Here is a 24,290-nt window from a genome sequence, read left to right on the forward strand (position 1 = left end):
GGAACTTCTAAATCAATATTTCAACATTCCTCGAGAATGCAAACCTACAGGGAAATCGGGACTGACAGGGAAATGATGAAGAAATCCAAAAGTAGAAAATTAGCTAACCTTGCAGAAGTTTCGGTAGGAAAGGAAATTTTCCTCGTGTGCCAGTGTTTATTGTTAACAGAAAAAAAAAGAAGGTTACAGCATGCTCACTGAGCCTCAAGACTACAATAGTTAGGAATAAATAAATAAATAAATAAATAAATAAAATCATCTTTATGCAGATATATCGCAGGGAATCGAATGCAGGACCTTTAGGGCGGGTTACGGAACATTAATATTAAATCAGAGTATCTTCTTATGACGACATTATGGTTTGTTGCGAGCATGGCGGCTCAGTGATAGAGCGCTTACCTCTGGTGAGTGGGGTCTCTGGTTCGATCCCAGCCAAAGTAAGCTTGTGGTGGACAACATCGTGTGCGTGGGTTTTCTCGAGGTACTCCTGTTTCCTCCAACATCCTCATTCCACCGTTCATTTGCCTTAATCATCCATCTCCTTCAGCTTAAAGAACATAATCGTGGGACGATTAACTGAAAGATTTAATTTTTCATTTATTTCTTTGTTATGGTAATTGCTTTTACAGTAATTATAAAATGCGTATACAGTTGATAGACATATATAAAAAGAGTAAGTTTGGAACGATATCTATTTCATGTTCTTATTTTCTGAATAATTCCGAAAAAACTTGAATGTTCAGTTTTTCTAGAATATATTTGTATTTTCGATTTCAGATAATGCTAAAAATCAGTCAACTGAAACAATCCAAAATACTCAGGAGAAGAGCCAACCAGGAGATGCTGTATCCCTGTGTCAGCGGCCGGCCAGCAGCCTAAGTCTTCAGAGTGTCAGCAGTAAGTATGCATTATTTATGTGTTACTTCTTTCCTGAAAATGAAATATTCTGAGTTCTAATTTTTCTGAATCAGTTGATGGTTATTTCATTCTCTCAAAGAAGCAAAAATTCAAATGGACTATTAATAAACTACGGACCAACAGCAAGGATATAAGGACTCAAACCTGCCTCCTAGACCCTCATGGATACGGGCCTGTCTATGTTGTTGTTTCTTTCAAGTCCCCTAATTTGAATTAAAGCTTTCAACACTTAAAGTAGTTATCTTCAGTTGGATGTGGTGAGGGAAACTTGTTTCAATTGTAACTACTTTATAAAATAGGTAATTGTATACATGGTGGACCATTTATCTCAAAATGCTTCTGTAACTTTTAAACTACCAGATACAAATCGCTGGAATTTTGTACAATGCAAGGTATCGACAGAACAACATAGTTTAACACACTCTGAGATACCATAAAATTAACAATGGTCTCAATACAACAGAAAGTTATATTTTATGAAATGATACTATGTAAAATTACATATATATATATATATATACAGTAGCGTATTTAGGGGGGGCTTCCGGGCTTAAGCCCCCCCTCGAAATCTTACTTACTATAGTAAAGTATATGAAACATCTTGCAGAATTTTCACATTTTCAGGCAAAGCCACCCCCGAAAGTTGGCAAAGCCCTCCCCGAAACAAAATCGTAAATACGCCACTGTATATATATATATATATATATATATATATATATATATATATATATATACAGAGGGAGAGAGAGAGATTCATACATAATCAATCAATCAATCAATCACATTTACATATTAAAAGAAAGCTTACAACATCATATTTATTGTTCAATGCTTAAATTAGGGACGCTACAATATCATAAACGCACAAGTGGAGGCTTCTAGAGTACCAGCGAAGTAAGGTGAACGGGGCAGTGCACATTCGAAGTACCCGAGTCTCTAGTACTATGATCGTGATGCGACCTGTTTAGAATAAATACGAACAAGTTACAAGGGATTGAAAATTTGACTTTTTTCAAAAAGTTTGTGTGATGGTGAATAATCTGAGAGTTTCGAACTTATCGACAGAACAACATAGTTTAACACACTCTGAGATACCATAAAATTAACAATGGTCTCAATACAACAGAAAGTTATATTTTATGAAATGATACTATGTAAAATTACATATATATATATATACAGTAGCGTATTTAGGGGGGGCTTCCGGGCTTAAGCCCCCCCTCGAAATCTTACTTACTATAGTAAAGTATATGAAACATCTTGCAGAATTTTCACATTTTCAGGCAAAGCCACCCCCGAAAGTTGGCAAAGCCCTCCCCGAAACAAAATCGTAAATACGCCACTGTATATATATATATATATATATATATATATATATATATATATATATATATATATATATATATATATATATATATATATATATATATATATATACAGAGGGAGAGAGAGAGATTCATACATAATCAATCAATCAATCAATCACATTTACATATTAAAAGAAAGCTTACAACATCATATTTATTGTTCAATGCTTAAATTAGGGACGCTACAATATCATAAACGCACAAGTGGAGGCTTCTAGAGTACCAGCGAAGTAAGGTGAACGGGGCAGTGCACATTCGAAGTACCCGAGTCTCTAGTACTATGATCGTGATGCGACCTGTTTAGAATAAATACGAACAAGTTACAAGGGATTGAAAATTTGAATTTTTTCAAAAAGTTTGTGTGATGGTGAATAATCTGAGAGTTTCGAACTTAGTCTGAATGTAAATAAACTGTGTTGGGGGAGAGTGTAATGGAGATGCGGTCATGTGAAAATTGTTAAAGAGAATAGTCTGTGGAGTTTCGAATGTAGTTGGAGGGTAGTCGTCAGTCGTGTGAGTAGAAGTTGGTGGAAAACAAGTGTGCATATTATAAGAAATACAAGGGCTGGGAATAACATTTCTTAGCAGGAAGTTAATACTATCCTTGAGATAATTAAAAGTGTTGTGTGCATGTAGCAGTATCAGTAAAGAAAGATTAACCTGGTCTTGGGAAAGTAGATAGTTGTCTAATTTATAAAAGTAATAACAGTTTGATTTCAAAAAACGGCTCAGATAAGTATAACATTCAGCCACGTGTATGATTTTTCAATAAATGTAAATACCATAGTACTGTTTACGGTAATTTAACACCTCAAACCGTTTTCTGGAGATATGATGAAATTGGTAAAATTTGCAACACTGCATTATGTATTTGCGAGAACTTACGTTGTAATTATAACTACTAAAAATTGTTGCTATAATGTTACAGAGCAAAAGAAACTACAATCATTATAAAAATGTCCCACAATTTGTCATTTTAAGCAGTATAGCAATCTCCACCTATATTTTTCTTATCTCCGAAACGGGTTTGAAATAAGGTATGTTCCGGAAACATTGTATTATGCATATGGAAGGAACTGAAAAGAAAAATTGTAAACGAAAGCCAAAAGTAATATTTACTCTCATTAGTATTATCCTTTAACATTATGGAGAACTATTTTAGTAGACCATAAACTCTTTCTCTTCTCACTTTCAGAAGCTTTTTCTTACATTCACCATAAGAATCTTGCCACTCTGCTGGGCCACTTTCTTAGAGTTTCGCGTCCAAATGTCGTGAAGAAGGTTAGATTTTTCGTAGGTTTTAGTCTTTTCTATTTTTTTTTTTCAAAAAAGTCGATGTTTTTTTGCTTCCAGGTAGTAGCATAGTGACATGTTGCTATGTCCGGCCAGAAAAGGACATTGCGACCGTTAATAAAAGGAAGCAATCTCTTCTTAATGCATTCATTAAGATAAATGTCTGCGGTCATTGTGGTCGTCGAAATGTAAGGTGTCGAAACCCTTCTCTCAGCGTCCATTGCTTGCCATATCAGGTGTTTCTTGGGAAACTTCACCTTGGCCTTGAATTTGAATTTGTCGCTAATCTGAGTTTTATCTCAACATGAATAGTACTTACGTCCCACAATATCATTAGGGTCGAGAGGACAGTACAACTCGTCGTCAATCACCAGTATTTTCAATGACACTCGATTATTTTTTTCAGCTATTTTGAGGCAGTTTCTTTGTGCACCGATCTGTTGTTCTTCCCTATACTCTGGAGCTACTTTTCCTTTAGAAGCCCAATTTCTCTTTTTTAATTTTGTATATGGTAGTGGGCGGTAACTTTAATTCTCGGGCCAATTCGCGGACAGGCACACCGGGATTCTTCAAAAGTTCCGATTCAACTTTTTTCACTACTTGTTGGTTCATCACCCGCACCTGACGACCTGGTGCCTTCTTGTATTTGGCGCTGCAAGTATACTCAAACCTTCATACAATATTTCGAGCAATTCCTTCACTGATGAAATAGCTATACGTCACTTTCCGATCTCTGTTAAACACATTTTGAAAGAAATGGCAGATTCTTTTTGCGTTCTTCTGTCCACTTCGCTTGCCCATTTCCACCTTAAGCACTACACAAACACGACTTCACACTCTGCAAACGAGACTCAATCTACCATCTATTTGCACACTCAAACTGGTTTCACTTCGCTTTATCGCGTGTCACGCGCGTAGTTCCATCACGCTACAATGTTTCCGGAACAGACCTTATCATATTGCTGTAAACAGCACTGTGATCTTTACATGTAGCGAAAACTATCTACGTGATTAGATTTGTTACTTATCGGTGGGAAAAAGTTTTTCAGTTCCTTGTAACTTTGTTCCTGTTATTATTTTATCATTCAATACTAAGATATACAAAGCGCCGTAACTTAGATTTTTCCTGGGGGGGGGGGGGCAAGCATTAATACGCGTATTTGGGCCCCCTAGAAAAGTTGTTTTTCTAATTCTTGGGCCCCCTCTTTTCATCTTACTCTTACTCTTTGGACCCTGAAGCCTGTGACCCTTCTGCACGTCAAGGTCTGCGGGGCCGTTGGTTAGGTCCCTGGACCTGTTCCATAAATGACAAATTAATTAAGGGGACAATATTGACAAATCTCCAACATACGATTATTTCTAAGGCCCCTAATAGTAGACATTTTTTACTAAAATGGGCCCACGCGACGACTCATTTTTCTTTTATTTACCTTTTGTGTACTATTTTGTTTATGTAATGTAGTGAATTTGTTTGATGCTTCCTTTATAACTTCATGTTCGTATCGTATATGGAGTAAGAAAGTTTTGTTTTTAAGTGGGCCACCCTCCACGGCTGGGAGCTCCCAACCCCCCCCCCCCCCCCCCACACACACACACAAGTTACGGCCCTGGATATATCTAGGTACATTACACGTCCGTCTCACTTGCGTTATTACTGATGTAGAGGCCTCTCCATAACTTGAATGCTGTAATATTGTAGCGTTCTTCATTCCCAACACTAAATAATAAGTATGGTACTGGGAAGTTTTCGTTTAATAAGTAGATCTAAAATATGTAATATTGTGACGTAGTGCTATTTGAAAAACTACAACTTTACTTTGGCTTGGCAATTCTTTTAATATGGTGGTGTTTTAGAATATGTCAAACATGTTCCGCTGTTGATATTTGCATCCCACAAAGCTCAGGGCTTCTTATTTATGTTTAAAAATAAAAATAAAATGAATGTTTTTAGTTTAAAGTTCAATAATTACGCCCTTTGTGATAAAGGAGACAGATAATTGATAAAAGAGAATTATTTTGAAATTAACTTTCTTGTGTGATCTGAACAGGAACGAACCCGGGACCACGTGTACCAAAGACACATACGCTAGTCACTAAACCAACTGGGAGAACTAGTTTACAAGTATAACAGTGTTTCAGGATTAATGATTCACTCTGTATACAGTAATAATGTAAACGAATAATTATTTTGGCTCCATATTTCATTCGTGTTCAATGGACTCTTTGTGATCATTTATCTCAGATAATGATAATCTAATAACCAAAGAAACATGATAAAAAGCACCGAAAGACCTGATGTGTGCTACTGCCACACCAAAAATTATGAACATATATTCAGTTATCTTACTGTAATGGTTGAATCTGTTTTGTTTCAATAGTTTGTCTCTTGTTTATTGCAGGCTCTTCGTCCTCTGAGAGAATGAGCACCGTGAGTATGTGTAGTGGAACCAGTTTCGGAGACAGCGGAACCCACTCCGACTCTGAGGAGAAAAAGGTATTCATTTAAAATTTCCCTTTAAAGTTTGTGGTATTCTTAAGTATGTGAATTTATTTCAGGAAATTTCTCTGTTTCTATTTTCAAGAGGTCATTCAAGTGATGGAAATGGGAATGGGTGGGGGATGGAAAAATCAAATTTCATACGTTTCGTGGTCCTTAGTATATCCCCCAACTTGTGTTTTGACAACAATGGCGATTATATAGAAAAGTAGAGCAAGGTCCTTTGGCTTTGTAAATAAATTTTGTGCTGATATCTTTTATTTAACCATGACAAAACGTTCTTTACTTTCTAGATGACCCTCGTATACATAATATAAAAAGCAACTCCTAGAATCCGTCTGTATTTGCGAAAGCTTAGAGTCATACTTTCCAACTGTTCAAACTAAACTTTCGAACAGCATGCATAAAATCCATAGGGTCATTAGCTGAACACCTGTTCTTCACATAGAGGAAATGCTTTGTGGAAGGTATATATGAACACCCTCCCTCCACCGCCGTTAGGATGCGTGTTTCAATCGAAATGGAATGGTGAAATCCAGCTCGATCCAAGTGTTCAAAAATTCACTTCAAACGGTGCAACCGTTATTCTTTTTTCTCAATCCTTTCAGACTAATGCTAATGTAATGGCTCTGGCTGTATCTCATTGTTAATTGTTTCTAGTGTAAATTGGTTTCACAGCTGTATTTGATTTTTTTTTTTCCTTTTTTCAGAATTCCAATTGCTTAAGGGACTACTGCCATTTACCAGCATCTACACCACTCGATATCAATGCAGAGAGAGGAATTCGCTCGTATGAAGTGCCCCCAGCACCAAGACCCGTCTTCCGTCCAAAGCAGATTACCATTTCACCTCATATAGAAAAGTTGGCAGATTCTTCACCTGTTGGGAATACTTCTGAGGTATGCCATCTTCAACATTTTATTACTCATTTTTCTGTAGTGTCCTGTTGATTTTATGACATTTGGTTTTCTCTTGAGAACAACAAGCCTATTACGAGGAGAAGTCAAAACGTAAAGGGACTTTTGAGAAAAGATACATTTATTCTAATGATAAAAACTGAAATACACATTATTTTTCTACATAATCTCTCTGCACTTCAACGCACTTTTCCCAACGTTTTATAGGTTTTTTGATTCCCTCCGGGAAAAAAAGTTTTTCGGTTGTACCTATAACCAATTTTGCACCGCATCAATGACTTCTGCATCGGTTGCAAATCTTCTTCCCCTGAGCGCTTCCTTCAATCGTCCAAACATATGAAAATAGCTTGGAGCCAGGTCTAGATTGTATGGCGGACTGTCTTACCATACCCCCAACGACCTTTAAATTGTCCTCAGTCGTTGACGTCGATGGCCTTCCTGATCTTTCCTCGTCACATAAAGAAGTTCTTTCCTGTTTGAAGCGCTCTATCCATTCGTAAATCTTGCTTCGCGATAAACAGCTGTCACCATACTGCGCTTGCATTCATCGAATAATTTCCGCAGGTGGACAGATGGACAATGGAGCTGCCATTTTTAACGGTCTGCTACACTCCAACGACAAACGCGGGAATAAAAGTGACATGTTGCATAGAATTGTTGCAGACCACACTAATACAAGCTGGATACCAAACTCTAGTGCGAAAAAGTGTGTAAGTCCCTTTACTTTTTGACTTCTCTTCGTACTTTTGAGAAAGAATACCCGTGAACAAAAAAAAAAAAAAAAAAAAAAAAAAAATCTATTAGGGCTATTTAGTGGTTAATGCTTAGCCTCCTTTATTTCAGGACAGCCTGGTACAATTCCCGGTTGAAGCTATTGTTAATCGTAAACCAACTCTCATATAATCTCACGGTACTTAAATGGGACGCTGTGCTCCAAAACAACTTACCGCATGAGAACACAATGGAAAAGTAATCGAAATGTCTAGGTTGAACAACAAATTATGTCCAAAATGAAAAATTTAAAATAAATGTTTTTCACACTGAATGTATCCAACGTTACAAAATTCCCGTAAAATATATTTTCCTTCAATATATCAAATTATGTGTATATTCAATATATCAGAGGTTAGTGCGAAATGGATTCCAGAAGAATATTGAATTCTGTGTGCCTATACAAAAGCTAGAATTCTCTATCTGTAATCATCAACAGTTAAGCTAACTTTTCAAAACCTCTGTGTTAGTATTTCAAATCAATGTTCTTCCAGCATAAATTGTTTTACGTACACGATTTAAACAAATGTAAAAAATTAACATTCAAAAATACCCGAGTTTTTTTTTTTTTTTTTTTTTTTTTTTTTTTTTTTTTTTTTTTTTAAAGAAGCTACACTGTATAACTATCTAGATTAATATCTTAAATCACTTTACATGAAGTTCTCTAATTCCTCTTATTTTTGAAGTAACCAGCTGAATCTGGGCTCTCTACACAGCGCATCATTCACATATGAGCATGAATCTCCTTGTCATTCGTCACAACATCTGTACATGTCCCTTTACAGACACAAGAGAAGAACGTCTTGATGAAAATCGGCAAGTGAATCATAAAGGGGAGATTTTTTCAATATCTCGCATCGTTTACAAGATTTGATCCTACTTCCGGTTGGAATTCCTAATTCATTTATGATCAGTGTTTTCTTTCTTCTTGCATGGAGTATGTAATAAGCAAATACATTACACACACAATTAATTATAATGAGCTCCTTCGTGGCTAAGCGGTTAGCGTACGCGCCTTTGGCGTCGGAGACTCGGGTTCGATTCCCGGTGGGTGCTTATATGGTTCGGATTCCACGTTAATCAGTTGGTCCCGCCCCATATAGCCTCGTTGCTGAAAGGAAACGTTAAACTCAGAATCAACTCAATTCAACTATTAATTATAATGTCAGTGATATATGGTATTCGTTGGGCAAAATACTCTGAACAATAAAGATTGACCTTAGACTGGAGAAAATGGTTATCATTCATTTTTCAGCATCATTTGGTCATAAAACAAACGCCGGAGAGATATGCTAACCCATATACAAATATGTGATGTTGGAATGTATAACTCGTAGGATATGACTTTTTTTTTAAAAAAAATCAGTAGTTCCAATGTACCCTTAAAAAATGTAATACAGAAATAACGACCATTTTAAAAAATATTCAATTAGAACTGAACAATCTACACAAAATTTGCAATCGATTAGTAAAAACGGCATCTTTTTAAAGATTGTGGTTTCCGAGATATCATTGTCGAAAGAATTGGCGACAAACATATAAACGTCCACAAACATATAAAGTTTTCTTGATCACTAACATTTACAAACCTAGTATTTTAATACATAAATCATTTCATAAATGTAGCTAGTGTGTTTGAATTTTCTTGTGTTTAATGAGAATAAACAGTTGAAATAAAATAAAAGTTAAATATTAATTGTTTTCTGAAGATCATACGTTTTAGCATTATACTTTTTTTGACAGCTATACTTCACAGGGTATGAAAATGGCAGGACAAATTAATTCTTCTCTTAATTTTGACAGTAACTAATACATGGGAATATGGAATTCTCTCTTCTTCTTGCAGAGGTTTATAAGACCTTTCCATTCTGTTTATCCATAGCCAAACATAATATAGAGTGGTTATGTAATATATATAAATTATGCATAGATTTATAAAGATTTAATGAAATCTGTTATCAATCAATATCAATCAAAGTGTATCTAGATCATAACTTAAGGATAGATTATCTTGTAGCATGTTCATTCCTGATTCCAAACTCTCTTCCATTTGACGAACACAAGTTAAAATAAAGTATGTTATTTTCATACTTTAGATTCGGCCACCGTTGCCAGTTCCTCGGCCAGACTTAACTCCAGAAGCTGTAGATGAGGCATATTATGTCACTTTTCCAGAGGCATGTGAGTATCAAATGGAATCTAAATAGTTCTGTATTATGTATACACGGAGTGTTAGTGAATTATACTAACAAACCTTAAGAAATGATTTCTGAAATCAAAATAAGAATAAAATTTTACACGGACCTGTCGAGAAAAGTGCATAATTTCAGAGCTAGAATCGTCCAAAGGTCAATTCATATTCAGCAATGTGCAATGGTGCTCAGAGAGCATAATTTCCAGACATGCTTCCAATAGATTTCCCACATATGCACGGTCTTAAAAGTGGATCCAAAGTACGAAAGAAGTAAGCTCTGACAGCAGTGAACACGGTATGCGTCGGCAGAAGATCGGAAGTGTTAGCAACTGCCAGCTTCGCTTCACGATTCCTGGAATACGAAATAACGCGTGATGTATTTTTTCACGCTTTGGACGGCCCTATCTCCAAAACTGCACTTTTCCCCGCACATGAATTATTCGTCTTGTTTTAATCTGAGAACTAACTTTTAAAGCTTGTCGGTATATTTAATTAATACCCTGAATAATGAAAATAATTAATCACCTAATATTAAAAATATGCACCATAAGCACTTTCGTTAAATACTTCATCAGATATGGGACTGGAAAGAGTTATGAGCCCGACGTACTAAAACGATACAAAATTTACCATTTTCCTTTTGCTTGTGTTTCATAAGTAAAAGGAGATAATTATTACTTACCACAATCATAGATAATGTTACTCTACAACAGAAAATATGAGCCTGAAGGATTTTCAGTGTTGCCAACCATAGAAATTAAAATGTTGCCAGAATAATATTTCCCCCCAAAATCTAAGTTAAGGCAGCGAGTAGAGGAACGAACTCAACTGCATTTAATTACGTATCATGTTGTTTTGGTATCCTGTAAACTACTTTTTGAATAATAGTTGTATTTAGTTTGTAATAAACAAAATAGTTTTAACATACATGTATTGAAATTAAATAATAACGTTATTTAAAAAGTAATTCACAGGATACCAAAACAATATGATACGTAATCAAATGGAGTTGAGTTCGTTCCTCTAGTCGCTGGCTTAACTTCCATTTTGGTAGAAATGTTATTCTGGCACCATTGTAATTTGTGTGGATGGCAATATTGAAAATTCTGTTGTAGAATAACATTATCTATGATTGTGGTAAGTTGCATTTCATTATCTCCTTTCACTTATGAAAAATAAACAAAAGAAAAATGATAAATTTTGAATTGTTTTTAGTATGTCAGACTCTTACACTAAAAATATACACCATAAGCACTTTCGCTAAATACTTCATCAGATATGGGAAAGGAAAGAAGTCAGAAGAAAAGAAAGAAATATTAAAAAACAACAAAGTAGCTGTGAAGCTTTCAACTATTTGCTTATGGACAAATTAATAATTTAAGGATATAATATTGACATGCGAGTAGGTAGCAATGGTTTCAACAAATTACACATATTCAAAGTGATAAGGAACAAATAAAAACGAACATTTGAGGATAGATGGATATTTAGATGGAGGTACAATAGCAATCTAGAGAGCTTCCAAACTTGATTTTTTGCATATTATAGTTCTGAAAGGAAACATTCGTCCACGTATATTAGATTTTTTTTTTTCATTTGGTTGAAATCTCTTTCGTGACGATATAATGCAGGACAGATACTTTTCGAATAACCGTTATATATATATATATATACAGGGTGTTCAAATGTCGAGTCAATCCAACGGCTCACTATGAGAAAGTAAATGGAAGTGTTCAATATTACAGGAATGATATAATCAAGTGGAATTATTCCTGTACAAATACATTTATACTAACATAGAGAATGAAATTAATCGACATTTGAAGGTATTGGGTTGTCAGTGTTGCCAACCTGGTACTAAGTGTTCTGTTTTCAAATAGCACTAGACTTCCACACGAAGTGGGCAACATTGCTATCCAATTACATTACTTTGTTTCTTTTATGTAAGTTATTCTTATGTGCATTCATTTGTAACGACACAATAAGACTTTCATGCAAAAGTTGTGATCTATGAACCGCTATTTTCTATTGTGCGTCGTTAATTGACTTCACACTTAGGTGCCTTGTCTTTCGAAAACGAATTGGAATCTGCCTCACGTTTAGGAACGTTTTGGTGTGAGCAATCATGCTAACGTGTGGACGTCTAGTGCTATTTGACATTTATGTTACACCCTGTATATCTATATATCTATATCTATCTATATAACGACAAAAGAGTCTTCTTATGAATCAGGCCACATAGTTTTCTAAGACAGTGACTTCTTTTAATTAAGCTCTTTTAATACATCAAAATGAACCTTGGAACTTAATTTCTGTTTTTTTATTTATTTTTTAAATTTGAAGCCAACACCAGCGTTCAGCCTGTGAAAATCTCGAGTGAACCTCAAACTCCAAAAGCTGGTGAACCTGATAATTTGTATTTGGATATACAAAGCTCTCCGCTTCCTGGAAAAGAAGATCCTCAGAGGGATTACGTAAATATTGGACCTCAAGAGAACAGCAACAGTACGTCAACTCCTCCCATAGACACAAGCGATCTTCCAGATTACGTCAACATTGGTGCTTCTGAGGCTGTACCGCCCCCTCCAATACCTCCCAGAGGTTAGTATTATATTTGTACTTTGACGTTTGCTCAAAAAAATAAATAAATAAAAATACATTATCTTCATTACTTTCATAACAAAAACTAAATTGGTAAATAACATAAATGTAAATCAGCTTTAAACATATGAAGTCTTATGTAACAAGAATAATTTCACCCTAAAACTGACCCGAAATTCCTATAGGAAATTATAAAAGCGCCGAATGTTTGTGATTTCGTCTGAAGTATTCGGTGAGGACACTTGGTCCAAAAGGCTTTTTCAGGTCAGACATCCTGAGTAAGGTTTTCCTGGGGTTTTCTCATCCACACTAGGCAAATGTCGCGATGGTACCTAACATATAGGTTCCAAGCTGCTTCCTTCCTTCCCTTTCCTCGAATAGTGTGTTCACCGAGAGACGTTATCCCTCATATGTGAGGGGCTAACATGGCCATAGATGTCGAAAGGCCCACAAATCTAATCCCTAACCTAACCGTCTTAAGTATTTTGGCGGGGCGTATTTTAGGATAGATGAAGCTTCAATTCGTAACTTCACCGTTCCAATTCTGTTTTAAGGCTAATTTGAAATTTAGCCGATAATTAGAGACGAAGTCGCCATTTTCCGTTCAATAAAGTATTTTCAGGTGAATTTAGATGTGAAATCTTTATCTATATCTTTTAATAAAACTTGATTGGATTAAAATTCATCCTAGGATGAACTAATCAAGCTTAGTAAGTAATTAAATTAGACGCAATACGCAATTAGAATGCTTGTATACATGACAGACTATACATTAACGCATCATCATCATCATCATCATAGGTATTGATTGAGTTGAGTTTGAGTTTAACGTCCCGTTTAGCAGCGAGGCTATAGAAGACGTGGACCTACTGATTAACGTGGAATCCGAACCACATGAGCTCCCACCGGGAATCGAACCCGGGTCTCCCACGCCAAAGGCGCGTACGCTAACCGCTTAGCCACGGAGGAGCTCTATCATAGGTATTCTGCTATTGTTGGTAGATCACTTGCCGCAACTGAATAGTTCCCATGCTCCATAGCCTTCAGCTAACCTCTTCGTCTTCATGTATGATTTTTCTGATTTGATGCCATCCATCAACTGTAGTCTCTTTCGTCCCCTTCTCTCTTTCCTGCTACCATACCGTCTAACATGATCCTGATAATAGGGCCCCTTATCAGTCAATATTCCCACCAGTTTCTCTTCCTTTTTTCAGTTACATCTAAAATTCTTTTCTTCTCCACCATTTCTAAGACTCTTTCTTCGTTTTCTGCTCTACACAACTAATTCTCTCCATTCTTCTCCACACTCACATTTTGAAAACTTCCAGTCGTTTTTCAACATTTTTGCGTAATATTTCTGTCCCATACAGTACAATATTCTACACGAAGCATTTTATCAGTCTTTTTCTCAATTCTTTATTCAAGGTCCCACAAAATAGTAGTTTCTTCCTCCTAAAGGCTTCCTTCGCATTCCTATCCTTGTTTTTATTTCACCTTCACACTTCATATCATCACTAGTAATACTACCCAGGTATCTAAAACTGGTCGCCTGTTCTATTTTCTCCACTCCTACTTCCATATTTGACACTGACCCCTGTCATTCCAATCACCATGGTCACGGGCGTCTCTGGCAGGGGGGACAAGGGGGACGCGTCCCCCCAATATTTTGAAGTACAAAATATTCAATATTTTATTCTAATTTAATTTATTTACTAACGACAGAATATCATATAAATAATAATAATTATATTTAGGCTGTGAAACGCTTGTAATCGAAAAATGAAATGAAATGAAATCTTTGAGTTTTACGTCCCACAGTTATGCCGGTGAGGCTAAAAGAGACGATGATGATGAGTAATGAATGAAATGGTGGAATGAAGAAAGTGGGAGGAAAGGGAGAACCCCGAGGAAACCTATGCACACGGTGTTTGTCCACCACAAAGTTCACTTGGCGGGGACTGGGATCGAACCCGGGACCCCATGCACCAGAGGTGAACGCTCTACCACTGACCCACAGCGGTCTCTACGATTGTAATCGAGTTCTTGATATACCTTAGGGGGTCCGTGAAGGTAAGCAGAAAGGTAACAAAAAGAATCGAAGTTAATAAACAGGTTGGGCTAGGTAGTACCATTTAAATCACTTTCTTTGATGTCCCATCCTCCAAATTTTACATGCCAGAGACGCCAGTGACCATGTTTTTTGATTTTCTAACACTTATTTCCATCCCATAGTCTAACATTAACATACGTTTCTTATAATTTGGCTTATTCCGGTCTTGCTTTACATGTGCTGTTATCTTTTGAAGAGGTGTTTACAAAAGTCAGTATTTTCTTTGCAGCATAAAGCTACTCATCCAGAATAATATTTTGTTAAACAAAATACTAGCACAAGCCAATATTTAAACAAACGAGTTTCGTTTTACAATATAAAACTAGGGTAATTTCCACACCATACAGATCTAGTGATGAAATCTGAAGTGAAAGATAAACCACATCGGGTTTCAATAAAAAAGAAAGTGGAGATAAAGTCTTTTCTTGGGATCACAGAATCCATATCAAAAAAACCTGCCGCTATTCTTGCAATTTTTGCTGTATGGGGATTCGATATTGAAACCAGAAGTGGTTAAATTTAAAAAATTCCGTTTCCTTGTTGAAGTTCAGCGTCTCATTTCAGCACCGAGGCTATATGAAACATGCCCGTACAGTTAAAGTGAAAATCGAACCACAGTAATACGTTCATGTTTTAATATCTGCCACCGGGAATGAAACCTAGAACCACGTACACCAAAGGCCTGCGATTTCCGCTTTCAACAGAAGAGTAAGGACTGAGATGGAGCCTACCCTTGGAATGTAAATCCATTTCAACAAATTATTTCTCGTTATTTCTTATGGACGGACTTTCAATACGACTTCCCATAATTATGCATAGCATAGTTTGAACTTTTTGTACCTACCTTCTCAGTCTTTCGTCAATTTAAAATAATAATGAGGAATCGCCTTTTCGATGTTCTAAAGTGTTAGATAACATATGGTTAACATAGTTTCTAATTAACAGATGCGCTGAAGAGTTCTATCACCTGTCATCAATTTACAGATACTCTGATCATTTCTAGAGTTAATTATCAAGCTATAGATATGGTGAACAATTCTATCCCCATTTTCCAATTTACAGATACGATAAACACTTCTTATCGCCAATTATCAATGTATAAATACACAAAACAATTCCATTACCAGTTTCCAATTTACAGATAACCTGAAAAGTTCTATCTACAGATTCAAATTTACAGATACACTACGCAGTTATGTTGGCAGCTTCTTATATTTCGGAGCCCCTGTCTAGCATTTTTGCAATGTAGTCAACTTATCGTCTGAACTACAGTCTCGAAAACTTTATTAAAGTCTAAAAACGAATTGTCTTTGTGTATTACATAAGATTTGCTGTTTGCAATCAAATATTCAAATTTTCTTCTAACTAAAATAGCTAATTAAACAAAAAGAGGACACATATAGTCAGTGGCGTATCTAGAAGGTAAAAACTGAGAAAGCCACCCAGAACCCAAACTATGATAAATATATCATGAGTTTACTGTATACTTTCAAAAATATATAAATAATAAATTCAATTATTGTTGTCACTCAAAAAAGTGGGGGCCTATGCTCCCCCGGCCCCGGGCTAGTTCCACCACTGCATATAGTAACACTAAGGCATTTATAAGGGGCATACAACAATTTATGATGGGAATTAATTTGAAGGATGATTTTATTATCTTAAATACAGCACGTGTCTTTGTATACCATTGCTCATTTTCGTCGGTAGCGAAAATAATAGTTTAATTAGCTTAATTAGGAGAATACAGCATTGTAATAGCTATGGAATTTATGTTAATATTGACATTTGTTTATTCTTTTGCAGGTGTTCCGAAAAGACCATGATTATAACAAACAAGAAGTGAAAACCAAATATTATGTGAAAGTGTTTCAATTTTTAGACGAAGAATACTTTTTATTTGTGGAAATAAACGCAACTTCAACACGTAAGAACAAGTGACATTTCGAAAGATATATAAATATATTATTGATTGATGACAGTGTAAATTTGTTGACGTAAGATCACCTGTGTAGATAAAAGAGAAGAAACCATTAAGAAATGTGTTTTTTTGGAAGATGCTAATGTTATTAGTGGATGGATGAAAGACAGAAAGAAGGACAGCATACATCAAGAAAAGTGTTTCAATACAAGTATATTTATGTATAAATAAATATCTAACGTTTGATGAATAAACGAAATATATTTATACAATTTGCTGAAGTGCTTATTGTTTCCTGATTGTAAAGTTAATGTATCTATCAAAAGTAACTAAAGACTTCGGTGCAGTTTTTTTTTTTTTTTTTTTTTTTTTTTTTTTTTTTTTTTTTTTTACTGATGACACACTTTACTCTGTGAGTGCGACATCGAGACACACTTGTTGATTTTTTTATTAAAATAATATAAATTATAATAGTCAGGGGCAGTTTCATTAAGGGGGATTTAAGCGCTCATTCTCATATTCTTTCAGGCCGCTCTTGATTTTTGTATTTTTGGATATCTTAACATAATGAATGTTTATATTTTCATACTATTTTGCTCAAGGAGATTAAAACCCAAAATTCCCTCCTTGCGTACGCCACTGACAATAGTGTAAGACTATAAATCAGGGCCGGCTCTACCATATGTGCAACACGTGTATTTGCACGGGGTGGCAAAATTTAACGTAACTATATTTTTTAAAATAATTATTTCTTGTTGGAAACAGTCTTCATGATGATTTATGAATGTAGTATTCAAATAGGTCAGCATAGTAAATTTAACTATGCTGATCTTCTATTTGAATACAACACTCATAAATCATGTTTAGGTCATATTAGTTTAACGTGACATGGACAGTGCTAAAGTAAATCATAAAAGGAATCCCAGCATGAGTTGCTTGATTGTTGTCAAATACAATAACCCAATTCTCGAACACCTGTTCCATTTAGTTAGTTATCACAGTTTTGATATGAAAACTAGTCTTGTCTTTGCCACAAAAAGTTTGTTATCATAGAAGGTGGAAACGTTTTTTTTTTTTTTTTTTTTTTTTTTTAAATTTTTAACAGATGTAGAAGGAAAATCAAGAAATAAAGATAAAAGCGCTAATTGCACTGAAATTGCAAGCTGATATATTGAGATTGAAGCTCGATATTGAATTCTATAAAAGGGATTACCATTTTTCCTCTGCACAAGTGTTTGCTTTATGTTTCACTAACATAATAGATTATTATTTAAACAAAAACAGAAATCACAACGGGTACAACAAGGCGCTCCTCTGGGCCCAGTACTCTTTGCTATTACATTCATTCCTTAGTGAAATCAATCAACACTGAATTAAACATCTGGTACTTGGATGATGGGACTATCGCTGATGAACCTGATATAGTTCTTTCAACTCTAGCACAAATAAATGAGAAGGCATCTGCATTTGGTCTACATTTGAATTTTTTAAAGTGTGAAGTTGGATTTCTTGGGTTAGATGAAGCCAAGTTCGACCTATTATTTAAAAAATTTGACCAAGCTGCCCCAGGAATACGTCTTCTAACTAACCAGGATCCTTGTCTTCTAGGCGCCGCTCTGACAAAGAAAGCATTTACCAATGTCCTGTTAAGCAAAATATCGAAGTTAGTGTTGGGATATAAGAGTACGTAGGTTAAAAGGGTTTTAAAATGTGACACTAGCCGTTGCTAAGATAGTTATGAGTATGTGCAAACAGTAAGAAATAAGATGCATTGAAGATATGGATTATTGATATTATGATTTAAGGTTCAAGATTACAAAAGATATTACATTGATGAGAAATATGATTTAATTGGATTGAAGATATGAGTGAGATTTCTTTGAAGCTAGTATAAAGGTATAGATAAGGAATAAACAAGCTTTTATGTGGATATAGGAAGTATTGATTTGAGTAGACTAATGTTATAGTAAATTATATGCAACTAAGTAATTCTAACCTAACAGATTTGGCGCAGTCGAATAGGATATCTATACATATAGATAGATATTTGAGTAGAAGAACGAATAAATCAGTATGTCTTCGTTACCAAATTTTCCGCCATTCAACAGTGAGACAGATCGTTTACAGGCATATTTAGATCGGGTTTGAGCATTTGTGCATTGCCACACAAGTTCCAGAAGAACGGAAAGTTTCAACCTTGTTTGCAGTGATTGGATCAGAAACCTATGAGCAAATATGCAATATTTGTTGGCCTGCTTCCCCGTCAGATAAGTCTTATGACGAAATTAAAACAGCGATGAAAACATTTTATGCTGCCAAAGTTAATCTTATCTCGGAAAGATATCAATTTCATTCAATGAAACAGAAGCCGTACCAATCCATTACCAGTTTCGTATTGGACCTGAAGAAGCAATCGTCATATTGTGGCTACACTTGTTGTTTAGAAGAAAACTTACGAGATCAGTTTGTATTCGGAGTTGGTGATGAATTGATCAGACGTAAACTATTGAACACCAAGGATCTGACATTTCAGTTAGCTACGGAAATCGCCCTCAATATGGAATGTACGGAACAACAGTTACGTTTATATAAACCGAAGACAGAAAGTGGGGTTAATATGGTGAACCCTACGAAGAAGCGTTTCTCAAAATGAAACGACAGACAGGTGACTAGTAGCAGTGTATCATCGCCAAAATCGTCTTCTTCGACGCAATCGTATCCCCAATCAGCAACTAGATGTCGTTTTTGTAGATTACGTCATAGGAAAGGAGAATGTCCTGCGTGGGGGCAACAATGTTTCAAATGTGGTCGCCAGAATCATTTTGCTTTAGCCTGCCAGTATAGCACATTTCAAACCCAGGAGAATACCATTGTTCACAGTCCCAAATCACAACAGGAAGAATTGGTAGAGATGGATAGTCAGTTGAACATAGATCACATATTTTGTGACAGTGTAGAGGAACCCTCGTAATCACATGAAGATCCACACCTAGGTTTATCGGATGACTTATGGTTTGATCAGAAGAGCAAAGAGTTAACCAAGGGCAAGGATGAAATGAGAGACAGGAAATTAGTAATGGAAGAAGTATCCCAAGTGTATAGGTCGGATTCAAAGGAGGCAGAGTTACATAACTACCTGGTATTGGGTATAGTGGAAGATAAGTCAACCAAGTCTAGTAAACGTTACAAACAGGTTTGGTCAAAGTGGCTAAATGGTAGAAATAAGAAATTGATTCTATGGAAGAGAAGAAGAATACGTCGGGAATATGCGGACTGCAAGAACACGAACGGGATGAACTTATTATTAAGTTGATCGAAAAACAACAGTGCATGCAAGCACAGATTGATTTCCTGCTGGACAGCTGGTATGCTCCACCAAGAAGAGGGAAGAACAGCAGATGGAAAGAAAAGGAAGTTAATTCGGTTGAGTCAGAGAGTTCTTAAAGAGGATTAATGTTTTTTGCTGAATCGGTTCTGTTGTATGTTGGTAGATTAGATGTGTAATGTTAGGTTGGGTTATCAGTTATTAGATTAGGTTACAAGTGATTAGATTGTGTTGAAAGATGTATAATTTCGTTTTTGTAAAGAGGGGAGAATGTTGGGATATAAGAGTACGTAGGCTAAAAGGGTTTTAAAATGTGACACTAGCCGTTCCTAAGATAGTTATGAGTATGTGCAAACAGTAAGAAATAAGATGCATTGAAGATATGGATTATTGATGTTATGATTTAAGGTTCAAGATTACAAAAGATATTACATTGATGAGAAATATGATTTAATTGGATTGAAGATATGAGTGAGATTTCTTTGAAGCTAGTATAAAGGTATAGATAAAGAATAAACAAGCTTTAAGTGGATATAGGAAGTATTGATTTGAGTAGACTACTGTTGTAGTAAATTTTATGCAACTAAGGGCCAATCCTACCATCTTCTGATATCTGTCTGATGTAAATATCCTCCTGACATTTTTCCGATAAGTGTTCTACAATGTTCTTATAACAATCAGGTGACTGATAAACCCTATCAGTTGGTTGGTTCTTTGACAGGAAGTTCAATTGCCTGTTAACAGCTATCAGCTACTTGTTAGTTGTCGTGTAGTGAATCTTTTGATCCAATTTTGGTTTTCCTAATTTTCTTGTAAAAAAAAAAAAAAAAAAAAAAAAAAAGCAATCATAAGGGTATCCATTGACATCCAGTAGTTTGCGGATAACAGCTCTTTGCGATATGCAATCCCTTAATAAGGAGAAAGGAGATTGAACCTTTCCTCTTCTCTTATTAGATATCCATAATTATTCCGAGTTTGATATTGGAACTTTCTTTTAAAAGCCTAACTTGAGCACTAGGCTGTGAACAATACGAAATTCGACCCCTTAATGGGAAAATTATTATTTTTTTTTTAACTATTCATTAGGTCTCCGAAAACTCGGGTCGTAATAATTTGAAACTTGCTGTTAGTCCAAATATTATGGAAAAGGAGCTTAGGTTATCGAAAAGGAATAATTGCAAAAATCAATAAACAAAATAAGAGTTAAAACTTTTTTTTGTAGTTCACAGATCTCTGAAGCTGCTAGGCACAGAAACTCAGATTTTGTACAAACGTTCTGTACCAACTCTAGGTTCCGGATCAGACGTTTTGCAATATCCAACCATTAAAGGAAGAGAAAGTGGGCTGAACTATTTTAATGTGTTATTAGAACTCCGAAACCATTGTTTGTAGGAATAGATTACAAACTTTCTTCTATGACCCTAGATTGTGGGTAAGACTGGATGGTAGGTAAAATTCAACATTTAAGAGTGGGGAAAAGAAGGGTTAAATATTTTCTCTTTCTTCAAATTTTCTAAGTCGTTCAGTTTAGAAATTAGACATTTTAAACAAATGATCTTAGACCATAGACAATAGATAAAACAAACTTTTGAGATTTTTCAAACCGAAGATGGGTATGGATATACATTTTTTCTTTATTATTACATATTTCTTTTCAAATATTGGACTTGTTCCCACCAGGGCGGATTGGCCACTAGGTCATCGTAGGCCCTGGCCTAGAGCAACAGGAATCGTAGGAGTCGCATAGAAACCATATTATTATTATTATTATTATTAAAGAGGGGCAAGAGCTAACTGAAATCCCCATCACAGCGACTCTGAAACACGATTATGTTAAACCTTATCAGCACAAGGTTTGCTAAAAGCATTTTCATTCTGTGTTTGTCTGTTCCTCCGACGTAGCGTTCCTTTTCACCTTAGCAACAGCTCAACAAGATCCTGATCGGCTTTAGACGTCACTTCAGTCTAGACTTTTGGCGCCAATCAGTGGTTGAAACTTTGAAACAAAATATTGACTTGGCATCTGTTGTAACAGCGAAAAGAGAACTGGTTGAGATTACACAAGCACGACTGTTTTTACAGTAGATTGATGGTTGTTCTTTGTTGGTCGCGTTCCTTGACGTAATAATTCTCTATTGTGTTGTAGAAAATTTGGTGGTGATGGACGTGCACAGTTCGTTTCGCAATGCGAGTGTGAAACTTTAACATTAGAACGCCCAACGGTGGACAATTTGTCCTTTTAAATTTTCTTTTTCTCGCCAGATCGTTAATTTTGAATCCAGATTGGATTCCTTTCGTGAGTTTTAATTATTTGAACAGAAGGACAGCCTCACAGAAAGTCATCTTCATACTCCTTAGAATCTTCTAGAAAACCACTACTTTACTTCAAACGCCCAATATTGGACAATTTGTCCGCAATAAAGAAGTTATGACTTAGTATCATAATATGTAACTTCTGATCCAATTTTATTACATATTAGGTGTTTCTTGCAGTGCAGTAATTGCAGTTTTCAGTATGGTTTCCTGCCTGTACATTCGTGTCTTACTAATCTCTCATTGTTAGTCACTCATGCGACCCAAGCAATGATGTAGTTTACTTTGACATATCTAACTCTTAGCTTGATGTAGTTTACTTTGACATATCTAAGGCCTTTGATAGCATAAATACTAAGTTGCTTCTTTATAAACTCTCTAATAGGTATAACATTCATGGCAGGATCCTCTCCTTCCTAGATTGTTACTCTTCTATTCCTGTCTCCATCCCTGTATAGTCCCATCTTATCCGGAATGCCATAGGGAAGCATGCTAGGTCCACTCTTATTTTTACTATATATGAATGATTGACCTAGCATCTTTTCAACCTCTTCATCAAATATTTTGCTCTTCGCTGATGACTGTAAACTCTTTAGAGCTATTAACACTATACAGGATGCTTCTTTACTTCAAGCTGACATAGATATGTTACATAACTGGTGCTCTAACTGGAATCTGTTTTTAAAACCCAACAAATATTCCACTCTCTCTATCTCTTTAAAAAAGAATGTATTTCATCAGATATACAATGTCAACAATGTACCCATTAACGGGTTTCATCTTAAAAGAATCTAGGTGTTCGACGAAAAACTCTCCTTTGCGGATTACATCATCTCGGCCTCATCCAGAGCTATGAAACTGCTTGGCCTACTTTCTGGAGTTCCTGAAATACAAATCTTCCTGCCCTTACAACGTTTTATAACGCTTTTATCTCCCCGATCATTGAATATTGTTCACATGTATGGAATATAACAGTACCTACTAATCTATCTCTCGTTGACTCGGTCTTAAACTTCTTTCTTACCATAGTTATATTTAGAATTCCCGAGTTACGTGATTATTCGAGGCAGGAATTAATGTCTTTAATAAACAAAGAAAAGCAAAAAGAAATTTAAACACAGCACAGTTGGGTTATACCTACAATCAGATTATTTATGTTAATCACTCTCTCACGTCATACAGAAGATGTATCTTTAGTCAAGCTAGAAAGAAGCAACGCGAAAATAACTATGCTTACTTATGAGTTAATTATTCAGGGAATATAAGACTGAGAAAGAAAAAGGAAGATACGTTCGTGTATGCTTTAAGAACACTCTAAGATGTTAACAACCTAGTTACAACCTAATGAGTACTGTAAGGATTAAAATTTAACCATTTACTACCAAAATGTTAGGGGTTTAAACACAAAGTGTCAGGAATTTTATTTAAATACATTAAGCAATAATTTTGATGAAATTGTTATTACCGAAACTTGGTTGCATAGAAATTTTTAGAATAATGAATTATTTGATGATAATTACACGTATATCGAAACGGAAACAAACGTGGTGGTGGGGTGTTGTTGATAGCAATAAGGGATAAGTACGATTCCAGACTGATTGACTTAAAGAGTAAAACAGAATCTTTAACTGTAAAAGTTGTTGTACATAGTGTATCGTAGTATATTGTGACTGTATACTTTACACCTGCTTCTTCTATTGATAAGAATATGTCTTTTTATAACATGTTTGAGTCGCATCTGGATCTTCAATATCATTATATACTAGTTATCGGCGATTTTAATTTACCTCTATTTACTGATTCGAAATATAACTTACAAACCGGAGGTAGCGCCTACAAAAACTTGCTAAATTTTATGAACCTACATAATCTATTCTCCTTGAATGACATTAAGAACAGCAATAACACAACGCTTGATTCAGTTTTAACTAATACCTTAAATACTGTAGTAACTAGAGAATTAATGCCGATGGTATCTAGAGACAAGCAACATCCTATCTAAAAATATTAATAAGTAAAAAAAAGTAATGTTAGTAAGGTCGAGAATGAGACTATTTATTATA

At 35.3% G+C, this 24,290-nt stretch overlaps 1 protein-coding gene across 6 annotated transcripts in view; it reads left to right on the forward strand.

The window, feature by feature from the left end:
- stumps (DBB domain-containing protein stumps) overlaps nucleotides 1-16,861 on the forward strand; it is a 197,867-nt gene extending 181,006 nt beyond the window's left edge. For all 6 annotated transcript variants that reach the window (XM_081729528.1, XM_081729527.1, XM_081729529.1 and 3 more), the window contains 6 exons: nucleotides 778-897; nucleotides 5,978-6,072; nucleotides 6,786-6,974; nucleotides 9,860-9,944; nucleotides 12,301-12,558; nucleotides 16,475-16,861. In XM_081729528.1, coding sequence (XP_081585654.1) covers nucleotides 778-897; nucleotides 5,978-6,072; nucleotides 6,786-6,974; nucleotides 9,860-9,944; nucleotides 12,301-12,558; nucleotides 16,475-16,494 — 767 coding nt within the window. In that variant the 3' untranslated portion in view covers nucleotides 16,495-16,861. The remainder of the gene's footprint in view (nucleotides 1-777; nucleotides 898-5,977; nucleotides 6,073-6,785; nucleotides 6,975-9,859; nucleotides 9,945-12,300; nucleotides 12,559-16,474) is intronic.
- Nucleotides 16,862-24,290: the final 7,429 nt, after the last annotated feature.

Source organism: Thermobia domestica, chromosome 10, assembly GCF_964235325.1.
Source record: "Thermobia domestica chromosome 10, izTheDome1.hap1.1, whole genome shotgun sequence".
NCBI lineage: Eukaryota > Metazoa > Arthropoda > Insecta > Zygentoma > Lepismatidae > Thermobia > Thermobia domestica.